Source organism: Dermacentor albipictus, chromosome 2, assembly GCF_038994185.2.
Source record: "Dermacentor albipictus isolate Rhodes 1998 colony chromosome 2, USDA_Dalb.pri_finalv2, whole genome shotgun sequence".
NCBI classification, from domain to species: domain Eukaryota; kingdom Metazoa; phylum Arthropoda; class Arachnida; order Ixodida; family Ixodidae; genus Dermacentor; species Dermacentor albipictus.
In genome coordinates this window covers 76,339,243-76,351,955 of record NC_091822.1, presented here as the reverse complement: position 1 = coordinate 76,351,955, position 12,713 = coordinate 76,339,243, and the positions used below count along the sequence as shown (strand labels likewise).

Below are 12,713 nucleotides of genomic sequence, written 5' to 3'. Positions count from 1 at the left end.
ATTTGTGCCAAACGTAAAGAAAATTCTATGCGAGTAATACGTAGTTGGACAAAACCAAAGTAATGGTTGCCGTCGCTCGGAACAAATCAGACTATTTTTTGTATCTTTCCTGATGAATAATGGGTCAGTGGTTAAATTAGTTATTCAGCTAAAGGAATAAAGAAATCAGATCAAAAGTGTAAATAAGAAAAATATTCACCTTCTCGAAAAATTTCCGAACAAACTTTCTGCTGCCTAATGAAATGAAGTTTTTCTTCTTTTTTTTCAAGCCTGAAACAAGGCCCGCGAAACACGCAAGAAAGAGCTGTGGGAAACCTGAAAGCCATCGAAAAACACACTAAAATGTGCCGTGGGAGTTATCTCGTGGCAATTTACAAGAATAGTGTAACATTTCACCGTAACAATATGATGACTAGCTTCAGGCGTAATTTCTTCTATGCATGCCTTGCAAAATATGTCAAAGTTCAAAGGTGGCCTAATGAGATTGAGCGCGTATAGTGAGCGGCGTTGCGTGTTCTCGAATATGAACAAACCCCAGCGGCTGCTGTGGAAGACAGCGTTAGACGTGAATAAATAATTGTGCAGAAACTAGCCATCATGAGTGACAATATAAGGGAGCAGTGGAATGCTCCTAGAACGATATTCGCTTTCATTTTCCCTTTTTCAAGAGTCGTGTGTCTTACAATGTATCTCATTCGTGCACACTGCGCCGAACCCACACTTTTCCGTTAGACCTCCGGTTGGCGAAGTCAGCCTTTAATGATACAAAGAAATCCGTGAGCGATGGGGATCCGCACTCACTTGCCGGATCCCAGTGTTCTTACTGATAGGTCATGATCAAGCACGTGCTTATTATGTGCCAGAATAGCTCCTTGCGACTTCTGGCGCGTGCGTTATGTGCAAGTTTGACAGCAACATCTTTGAGACGATGTTTCATGCTGCACTGTCTTCGGGATCAGCCCATGGCTCTGATTTGAGTACTATTGCCTTTTCTGTTCAAAAGCTAGTCGAGGAAAGCGTAAATTTCTCACCGAAAGCTTTTGTAGTGTTTCCGGTTCTTCACCCTCACTGTTGCATGACAACACGGTGATGCTGACGCATTGCTGTCAAATGTCTGGCTAAAGCCCGTTCAGCTAATCTCTATAGTGCAATGATTGGTACATCTTGAAGCAATGAAGGCATGTCCTCTGTGTGCGTTGTGCAGGTCATTCAGAGGCGAGGGCAGTTCGGTAACAGCGTTTACTACTTCTACCGCAACTGGACGGAGTATGCCACCGGCTTTGGCAACCCTGCCAAAGAATACTGGCTCGGTAAGCGTATGTTGCAAACTTCTTGTGTCTCACATCATGACAAAAAAAAGCGCTCTTGTTCAAACGTTGGCACATGATTGAGGCGCACTGCTGCTTTGTTTTCTGGCTTTCCCGGCAATTGTAGGCACATCACAATTTGAAATGTCGCCATAGATCAGTTTAGTCGAAGAAAACATAAACGTCACAGGAAAGAATATAAATCTATTTTCAGTGGTATAATTCGTTTTATTATCTAGCTTTTTGTCCACGGAGTTAGCTCCTGCCGCTATGTATATCGTGGTTGCCTTAGGTTGGCCGTATATAACATGCGCTCTTATGTTTTAGTCCCTGCGCCAAGCGATAAGATAGTGAGCAGGTTTACTATTTCGTGCTGGTAATACAGAGACGCCAGTTCTCTTCGTTGAAGTAAAAGCGAAATACGCAAAATTGTTCGCAACAAATACGCACACCACGGATGATAATGCGCGACGCATGTTTGCGCTCCCAAGAGATATTTCCGCGTACTATAGTTAGCGATGCACCGAAGGCCTTCCCTGACGCCCTTATATGAACGGACATTGTGTAAATTTGTGAAAGTATGATCTAAAACGTTTCAAATCGTTGCGCAGCACGCGACCGCAATACTTTCAGGCAGCGCCGCACCGGATCTGCACAAGCCCGAGAGGAGGAAAGGCTCGCTGCGTACGCTTTCCACCTCGCCAGATGAAGAGGTTTGTATGACAGGAGCGAGTCAGAGTGGAAAGGCGATGGAAGAAACTCATTTTCACCATACAGCATCGAATGTACACAATGCCCTCTGGAGTTCCCTGGGCGTCGCCACGTTAGCCTGTAGACATCTGTAGTTATCCCTGACTCCCATCAGACGCATTTGAAGAAACTACAGCGCTTCCCTTTCTACTAAAGTGCTAGTCAAGAGGTGCTATAGATCGAGCTGTAGTGTGAAGGGAGGATAAGATGCCATTCCCATACAAGGGAGGGAGCAGGAGGTGACGCCGGATGGCAGAGACACCGTACTACTTACTATACGACAACGGTTGCGGGGAAACTGGATAAGCTTAAGTTCAACGTACGGTAAAGTACGTTGCTGCTATTTCTGAAAAAATATACACTACGATCATATGTCAAGCGGAAAAACTACGATGGGCATGCAGAAGCAGAGCCGCATTAATTAAAGCGCACTGCAGGATTTAGGCGGCATTGCGACACTATGGAAGCGGTCGACCGTCAAATCAACACTCCTGTGCCCGCTGTGGTAGCTTTGCAGCTATAGCATTGCTAGAGGTCGCGGATTTGATCCCAACTACGGCAGCCACATTTCATAAGGGGCGAAATAGAAAACGCACGTGCACTTAGATTTTGGCACACATTAAAGGACATCATGGTGTCAAAAATTATTCCGGAGTCCATCGCTACGGCGTGCCTCATAATCCGATTGTGGTTTTGGCACGTACGTCGCCATAATTGAATTCCTGTGTGATACTTCTGCCACTGTAGGATGTGCTATGTGAGGCAATGACAATGCTCAATCCTCTCAGAGATTATGAAGTATGGTTCACAACAACGCCTCAAGCAAGCACCTCTCCCAGTGTGTTCTGCGTACCACGCATTAAACTGCAGTGGTGCACGCAACGTAACGTATAACATCAATTCACCACTCTCGTGTTAGACTAAACGTTGAATAAATTAAGCCTTAGGCGTCAAAATCACCACTAACTATAATCAATCAAAGGTTCGAACAATTCCGACAGTGCGTGGGATCTGAATATTTTTTGCCACAACTGGCTTCGATGCCACTCATCCTGCCAGCGTTCCCATAATGCCTTTTGCGCTCGTATCACTGCTCGCAGTTTCGTCGTCGTCTTCATTCACAGCTGCCTCAAGTGCCGCTCATCGTGCTAGCGTTGCCATACTGCCCATCACTCTGCGAAGGCGCTGACAGCACTGACATACTACCGCTCTGTGCGGTGATTTCGGTCTAAAAGTCTTTGCCTCAATACATCGCGAAATGAAAAGTCGTGCAAAGCTGCGTTCAAATTTTGCATTAGGGAGTAGCGTAGTCGTAATTTTTTTTCCTAATGGTGAAGAATTTTCCGGAAAGGTGGCGCTTGGGCTGAGCAGTTCCCACCATGTCTTGCAAGTCCAGATCCGCGTGCAGCCAACAATATTCTTCTTCCATTCCTCCGACTTGTCGTAGATTTAAATGCTTCGGTTGATCGTTGCTGTAAGTCCTTCATTGCACTCAATGAAATTTGCAAACACGAACAGCAGTGAACATATTTGTGCAAGAAGATGAAGTTGTTGTAGATTAGCACTCAAAGAGAACGTCACGATGGATGGTGGTGGCCTCGGAGTTACAGACTCTGCAGAACACTGCATTCAGCGTGGTGAATCCTCTCTGGCGTCGCAGTGGTTATAAGCACAAGCAGATTCTGCTATTGGACCGAGATCAGTGTAAACACTCGCCGTGTGGGCGCAGTTGCTGTGGCTTTGAGTTACTAAGTCCGAAGGTGTGGGATTGAATCCCGGCCGTAACAGCAGCATCTCAATTTCCGTGTAATGCAAAAACGTCAATATAGCATTCACGTGATGTACGCAGTTTGAGGAGTTACAATCAGACAGATAGTGTGTACCCACTTTTGCTAGGACTAGAAGTTCAACACACCTAAATACACCTTTTAGCCATTTCTTTTTTTTCTTTTTTGCAATGTCCGTTTTATGTTTTCGAGCAACGTCGTGTCCGTCCCAGCTATCGACATAAATGACGAAAAAGTCAGTTTCCCCCGAAAAGCGAAGCATCGATTCCGATAGCAAATTTAGTGGTTAGCTAGTTATTCTAAGTAAAGATAATGCTTTTATCGCCCATATGATCTTCTGAACATAGTCACACCAATTTAACAAGCATGGTGTCATGGAGTGACGAAGCGCGGCAGCAGCACTAAGCGAATTCACCTTTGCACTGCGTCTCTCACCAACGCAAACAGCCGCGAAAACAGAGCGCATGGCAGACTGTGTTTACGTCGTGATGATTTTCAAGGTACAACGTCCCAGGCGGACGTACGTGGCCCACCGTGCCGCCCGAAATCTTCTAAAATTTTATGCCGAAATGGCCGAATATTTATGGGGGGAATATTGCAAGAATTACTTGTTCACCGAGCTGTGCGTCTACGCTGAAAAACAAGGTGTGGTCAAACTTAACCCTGAGCATGATACTACGGTTCCTCATATAGACCGCGACTTACTTGCGGACGTTGAACGCTATATTTGAACTCTCCAAAGGGATAACCACTTGAACTTTGCACATTATCAGTTTGTTTCATGTTCTCATTGTGAAGTCATGGGACACATGTGAGAAGCTCCACGCCCAACTTTAGCCTTTTTGCTTTTTTGCGCCATCGCTTTTTGACACCGGGTGTATAAGTTTGGTTCAGTGTCCTACTCAGTCGATGATAATGGTGCAAAAGAACAGGAAATAAAGAAAGCAGCAGGCAAATAGCACGCACTTTCTTCTTCCTTCTTTCCCTTGCTACCCTTTCGTTTCGCAGACATCAACAGTTATACACCAACTAGTCCAAAACTCGCACTTTGCTTTTCTACTTTGACTGTTATTCAAGCCACTGGACTAGAGGGATGGCTTTAAAGATCTAACCACATTGTGAATTTGTACATGCGCACCTCCTTCTCACATTATCATCATCATCATCGTTATCATCGTCATCATTGATCAGCCCTTTTCCTCCCCGTCTCTCTTCCCCAGTGTAGTGTAGTAGGCCAGTGCAAGTTATAGCTCAATTCGCCCTTTATAGCTTTCTGTAAATAAATTTATCCCTCCCTCTCTTTCTTCACACTTCTTTTTTTTTCTAACTTTGTCCGAAACAGGCAACAGAGCGCTACATACTTTGACGACGACTGCAGAAAGCATGGAGCTGAAAGTTGTTTTGACGAATCACACCAGTGAAAGCATCTCTGTCCTCTACGAAAGCTTCAAAGTCGGCTCGGAGAAAGCAGACTTCAAGTTGTTGATGGGAAGCTACTTGGGTCCTCATGGTAAGCATACATATACTTATATCCAAGCCAAAAAGAGCGTATCAAGAAAATAGGTGATTCATTTGGAATCCCAGAGCTTATATGTATTTTTTTTATTTCAAGCAACTTTTTTTTTACGACAGTAAGTTAGCACAGTGCTGCGCCAGGCAGTAGTGAGGGAAACATTTCTGACATGAAAAAATTGATTTCCGAGATGACAATTAACTCAAATTCAACGGCAGTACTCTGCTGATACGCCAATCATCTACAGCGCCTGCACTGAGATCGACATGCAGCTAATGAATCGTACCTTACACCCACCACTGGCCGTGCTCTCAGTCACCGCAGTAGGTCAAGTTTCGCTCGCTCAAGTTACGCATCGGGTGTGTAAATGTCGCATATCGCGTTCATCGACAAGGACATGCGCCGAGACTATCATGCCTCGCTTTTAGGCTTACCAGCAAAACGATTGCGCACTTTTTGGAATGTCCAACTTTCCATAACTGTATCTCTGTTTGGCCTAGAATGGCTCAACAACTTACTTTTGGGTGAACTGCGCTTATTGATACGTACATTGATATATTCGTAGCAAGGCTCCTGTGTGAACCTGGGACATTTGTGGCGCAGACTGTTAACCTGTCGGGTTGCTGTCCTTGATGGACCCTTGTGACAGGGGTCCATCAAGGATCAAGGATGTAAGGGATCTTTTTCGTTATTGTAGAGTGGCACACTAGCAGTAGCAAATACGTGTCACCAAAGTGTGCGTAAAAGACGTTCATTGAAGGGTGGCACACACCTACTGGAATATACCCGGTGACCCAAGTTGGCGTCAAAGATGTTCATTGGGAACAATCAGAGACAGAGTGGCACACTCTCAGCACTCGTAATCGTCATCAAAGAGTTTCTTCGAGCACTGGCACCTGCCCAGTCCAGCATCTAGAGCGAACCATGTCATCGTGACAGAAGTACCTGGACGAGCGGCATATATGCACACACTGCCAGACACTCAGCGACCCAAGTTGGTGTGATAGTTGGTTTCGAACCCGTTACCTCAGCACATCAGCCCGATGCGCTACTCCTTCAACCACTGACAACCCTGCGACCGAGGTAGGCGGAAAAACGGTTACGAACGTTGATACCTACACATACATACATACATAAATACATGCATACATGCATACATACATACATACATACATACATACATACATACATACATACATACATACATACATACATACATACATACATACATACATACATACATACATACATACATACATACATACATACATACATTGATAGAAAGCCCGCAGAAAGTGCCTGAAGGAGGTTAAGCATGCTAACAAATTAAAATATCGGGCCGAACTCACCCACAATCGCTGTTCAACCCTCCGATTAGCGGAAATGTGTGATCTATGAGCCTTGTACGGCACCTGTGCTGACATTTCGCGCTTTTTTTTGATACACTGGAGCTTCTGGTGAAGCCACCGGGAGGTCATGGCAGATGCGCCGTGACTCAAGTTGGCGTCCAAGACATTTACTGAAGTGTGTCGCATACGTTGTGGCACATAAACTGTAGCACGTAGCCATATTATTGGCCGATATTTAAAAATGTGCTACATGTGGGATCAGGCCACGCATTAGGTAGTACAGCTATATAGCTGACAAGAAAACTAATCTTACAATGCCAAAAATTCTATTTGAAATTAAACATAAATTAAATGACGCATGATAGCCGAACGGACCATTGATAATACAAAAAATAAGGCTACATTTTTCATTGTCCCATAAAAAAATTCGTCTCAGTGCTACAGTACGATCGAGAAATATGTCGTGGATAAGGATTGAGATGCTCGCCGCAAAATTCAGAATTACTTCTATACCGACCGACATGCATGGGCCGTAAGAGTTCTACGGATAAACCAAATATCACGCTTTATGTCAATGGCAACCAAATACCAAACAACGGGGAAACAATCCGAATACTATAAAACAGCGCACAACAAGCAATGCTAATAATTAAGAGAATAGCAAATCGCCATAATAGGATGAAAGAAAACAATCTGGTACGACTAGTCCAGGCTTTTGTCATTAGCCGCGTAGTGTATATAACTCCTTACCTAAATCTCCAAGTAGCAGAAAAGACAGATATCGAAGGCATCTACAAACGCCGTTCCAACGAGCCATAGGTTCACCAATAAACACATCGAATGACAGGCTCCTAGCCTTAGGTGTCAACAACACGCTCGAAGAACTAATAGAAGTCCATACAATATCGCAATACGAAAGACTCACACAAATATCTACTCGCAGACACATATTTAACGAGCTTAGAGTAACATATGCATCACAGCATGGCACTAAAGTAGACATTCTCCACGACATAAGCAAGCAGCTTATTATCCCACCGCTACTCAAAAGCATGCATCCCGAACACCACAGGAAAAGGTGGCAGGAAAGTGCAAGGAGATCCTAACGCTCTCAGGACTTGGTGTACGTCGAAAAGGTAGAGTACACGACTAATCAGAATATGGCTATCGTTGCAGTGAACTCGTAAGGTTATGTTAAAATCAGCGAATCTATTAAAACAAACAAAGCCGAGGTGCCTGAGGAATCGGCAATTGCTCTCGCCATGCCTTCCGCAGTGGCCACAATAATAGCCAGTGATTGGAAAACCGCCATTTTAAATTTCGCAAAGGGGCGCATTTCGCCGGAGTCATAACGAATCCTGGCAAACTTCCGTGGTCAGCGGGTTGTCCATATCACTGGCGCCTGCGCACTCTTTCCTCCCCGGCAACATCGTGGCTCAAGGACTCAAAAGCCGAGCAACGGGGCCGCCGCGGCTGGGGCTGACAGGGGACCTCATGGTTGCCTATAGGGAGATACCTAACTATTACGTATTGGGAAGGTGTGTTTTATTTCCGCACTCCCGTCACTTAATAAGCAGCAGACGGTCGCATGGCGCCTCTTTCAAACGAATACGTATCCAAATCTGGTGACTTATAATCATTATTACTCAGACAAATATTCGGCCAAATGTAAATTTTGTCAAGAAAGGGCGGACCTGGATCACACTTTCTGGGACTGCACTCGGGCGCCCCGACAAGGCCAAGAAATTAAGGATCGGAAGCAGTGGGAGACCGTGTTGCTCAGCTCGGCCCCTTAACCAACTTTTCGCCGTCCAGCGTGCCGAGGATGCCTCTAGAGCTGAATGGCTTCTGGTCGCCATCTAGGCGGGGTTGGCCCGCCCCCACCATCCTGCCGGCTGTACAAACACAAGTTATTTCTGTCTCTCTCTCTGTCAGCACTACAGTGGCTTCGCCAGACTGCAATTTTGGCACATGATAGTATTTGTAAAACGTTCTTGTGATTCCGAGACACATTTTCGCGGTTGGATCTATATTTCTTCTTGTTTTACTTTTCTGACAAAGAAAATAGTTAAGCTATCGTTTTCGGAAAATTTATCACTTTGATTTAGCCATGCATAAGCAAGTTATAACAGGCCTCGGCTACAAACTGCGTTGCCCTGTATGTATCGTAGTATATGAAGCGAAGGGAAAACAAGGGGATTGCAGGTGATAGAAATTCAACATGATGAGCAAAACGAGAATAACAAGAAAGCAGGAGTTTATATTTCTACAAGTGCATTTGTCTTTGCCATGGTGACATATGCTCTCCTGGGCACGGCATATATAGGTATGTTGCTTCGGAAGGGGAGAGACGCTAAGGTGGGCAGGCAAAACAGCGACCGAGGGTCTGTTAGAGTTGAGGGTGTAGCATTAAAAAAGGATGTGCCACTCAACTTCGAAGGAGGAAAGTGTGGCAACGCCGTGCGTCTGCCGATGGTTGACACACGGCCGGTGATACACGTCAACCTGCGGAAACACGGTGCTACCGCACTGTCCTCCTCCGATGTTGAGTAACGCCTCCTTCTATTCAACTCTACAACCATGCCGTTAACGCACCCTCCACGGTTGCCTTACCCACCCGTCTTACCGTCCTGTTTTCATCTTGTTCTCGTTTCGCTCATACTGTAAGATAGACTAGTATCTTTATTTTGAAATTTCGCGCTGGAAATCCAGCTGCACTACATTGGTATGTCATCATTAGTATATCTATTTTCTCCTCTTCAGCTCATTGCCACGAAGTAAAAGGTGTCGAAACTCGCGAAGTTCAGGATTTCACTCTTCCAGGTTGAAATATAGTCAGTTTTGCGATAACAAACCGCTTTGCTTACCGCAAATGCCGCGAAAGACCATGACACCATGGCGAGCAGCCGCGCGAACTTCAAAGTGACATCGTCAGCAGCTTAGTTTAATTGATTGTTTTTGTGTTTTGTCTGCATTATCAATCATCCCCTAGTGATAGGAGTGGTATTGGCATTGTATGGGTGTAAATTACTAAAATCGCTACACATTATCTTGACTGTCCCTCTCTAAACCTAATTGTACACGAACTGAACATATTTGTCTTCAGTTTCGTTGTACGCTACGCAGGTGTGCTACAGTATCAGTGCGAAACATATCTGCCATGCCACGTCTATGATGGCGCTTAGCTTTTGCTTTCAATATCTAGCGGACCGACGTAGATGTTGCGGCTGTTAATCTCAAACGCGATCGTATCCCCGCATTGGTATATGTTCATCCGCCACTAAGCGGCCGAACAGCCGTATCGTAGTTCAATTTTTATCTGTTTATCTGCTTTTGTGTGTTCTGGTGGTATTGCTTTGGCGTAATGGCTAAATTAGTTTGGTCAATAGACCTCGTGCTTACAATTTCGTAAAAAGTCTCAAGAAAGGCGGGTGGCACATCACGAGGGGAAAGGAATACGAGCTAGTGTTTTGAACAAAACTGTTGGGCTTCCTGCTGCCTGTGCACTGACCACATTTCAGTCAATTCCTAAAATCGTTGAATAATGATGATCTTGGTTGCTGGGCTGCTTTGAAAACGTTGCTCCCTATGGAAAGATGCTTAACTATTCTGCAAAACGCAATACGCAGGCTGGGACTCACTCTTCTATTGCAACCACAACAAATTTTCCACTTTCGACCAGGACCACGACAACGCAAAATTCAACTGTGCTGGGGCGTTCCGCGGGGGCTGGTGGTACAACGATTGTCACAAGGCAAACCTAAACGGTCTCAATCTCAACGGCCCACATGCCAGCTACGCCGACGGCATCGACTGGAGCATCCGGAATGGCTCACGTCACCTGTACCACTACTCTTATCCCAGTGTGACGATGATGATACGACCCGTCAGACTGATTAAAACCACGAGAGTTGGGTACCTTTAAGCAACTGAAGCTTTTCAAAGCAAGAGTTGTAAAGGTGTGTTGGCAGGCTGTTGCCAATATATTTTGTGGACGCTTTAGGGGCACATTTTCCAGCCGTCTCCACATCTTAAGCTTTGTATCAGAAAATGTTGTCAGAACTCTATCACAACATTGTGTATTCAGTATTAATGTTCTTCCTCTCTGGTGTTTCTTTGAAAAAAATAATGACTTCGCTTCGGGGGCCCATCTCGCACTGACCCATGAGGTATAATACAAAGTTAAAACATAATATGTATTATACAACCCGACTGAACGGGAACGCTTCAATGTGTCCCGACTTCTATTGTCTCCGCTTTTGGAATGTACCTTGTGCTACTCGACATAAACATGGGGCGTTAATTCCGCATGCAGCGGTAATATGCGCTACAATTAAGGCACTACCGCCGCATTTGTGTCGCTGCTATGTCCTTAAGCAACGTTAACTTAAAGCCTGATATAGGCAATCCTCAGTGTTCAGGCGTTGAAACGGCGGAACTATGGGCGCAGTTGGTGCTTCAGTTCGACGTACAGCACTTCTGGAGCTTCATTATTGCAGCAGCTTACACAGGGTTTCTGGCTGTATTTGTTGACGCTGCATTTGCCCCTCCTGGTAAACCCGACACGTATTTCACATACCTGCATATGCCTATACGTGGCCCTGAACAGGTGTATCTTATCATTTCTCAACCTACCCGCAGCAAAGAACGTAGACAACTACGGCTTGGCATTTCTCCTCATAGAAATGTTCAAAAAAACTCACTTCTGACAATTATCACACTACGGAATGTGTAGATTTATTAAAACGGAAATACACTAAGGAAACAATAGTTCTGGCAGTATTGGGAGCTGTACGTCTACTTAAAAATTCCACTGCTTTTCTTCCCTCTAATGTGCCAAATTCCTGTGTTTATGCTCTTGTTCACAAGTATACTTTAGCAATATGTGATTACATTGTTAATCTTTATGTAACGATATCAAGTGGCAACATTTTCTACACGTGTGGACCGCATTATGCGCTGTATTTGCGTAAATAGGTCCGTTGCAAGCCTCATAGAATACATGTTTGACAGGAGTGGCCATATCGTTTGTATGATTTTTGCAAATAAAATTTCTTTGCTTCTATGGTCGTGAAAGAGCCATTGCACATATTTTACGGTGTGGATCTTGCTCTTTGAGCTTTGTTTCTAGCTCTGGACAGCATAATACGTGGAGCAGTCTTCTAGAACATCCAAGGAGTTGGCAATACGCCTGTTTTTCACTGAAAGAACCAATGCAACAAACTTTATGGATTGACACTGTTTCGTAGGTGGGAGTGCACTCTGTACTTGACGGCGTTTTTTTAGTGTCGAGAGGTATTCTCCTTGTAGTCATGAAATTTTCAGAGAGTAGAGCAGCCCAGCGAGTGGTCACACAGCTCAGGAAATACAGCCACAATAGCGGAAAAGAATGGATGGATATTGGTGTTGGTGGCTACGAACATTCGAGCGGGATATAGAGGCATATCTTCAGAAAGAGTGTCGCAGAATGGAGTGAGCACAAACTCTCCACAGGTAAAATCGATAACTGCATGGTGAGATGAGAGCACGTCATATCCCACAATGACGGCATGAGCACAGCGGGGTAGAACAAGGTCAATCTAGTATAAACTGTCTTGTATCATGACATGGATGGTGCACGTTGCTAAAAGAAAATTGGCTCAGCGCTTACTGTGCGGGGCGAAATGGCAGAAAAGAGCGTCGCCACTTTTTGAGCGTACGACGAAGCTGGTCGGCAATCACGGACACAGCAGAATTCGTATCGGCAAGCGCATGAGCGGCGACACCTTGGGCATAATGTTGACGCTTGCGCGAAATAAACGAGGCCTTGAGCAGTCCGATGAGATGTCAGTTCTTGCCTCCAGAACGGCGCCTTTTTAGTTTTCTTCAACAGCTGGAGGGCGGCGGATAATGCAAAGCAGTAAACGTCAGCAGTGAGATGGAGACCGAGGAGTGTTGATGATTCTGGGAAGAGGGGAAGAAGAGAAGTGTGGAACTGGTGAAGCATAGCGGGACAGGGAGTCAGGAG

General features: G+C 45.1%; 1 protein-coding gene across 3 annotated transcripts in view; it reads left to right on the top strand.

Moving 5' to 3' along the window:
• Positions 1-11,771, top strand: part of LOC135913106 (techylectin-5A-like) — a 43,652-nt gene extending 31,881 nt beyond the window's left edge. For all 3 annotated transcript variants that reach the window (XM_065445766.1, XM_070532932.1, XM_065445767.2), the window contains 3 exons: positions 1,205-1,310; positions 5,187-5,354; positions 10,336-11,771. In XM_065445766.1, the coding sequence (XP_065301838.1) occupies positions 1,205-1,310; positions 5,187-5,354; positions 10,336-10,631 (570 nt within the window). In that variant the 3' untranslated portion in view covers positions 10,632-11,771. The remainder of the gene's footprint in view (positions 1-1,204; positions 1,311-5,186; positions 5,355-10,335) is intronic.
• The last annotated feature ends 942 nt before the right edge of the window (positions 11,772-12,713 follow it).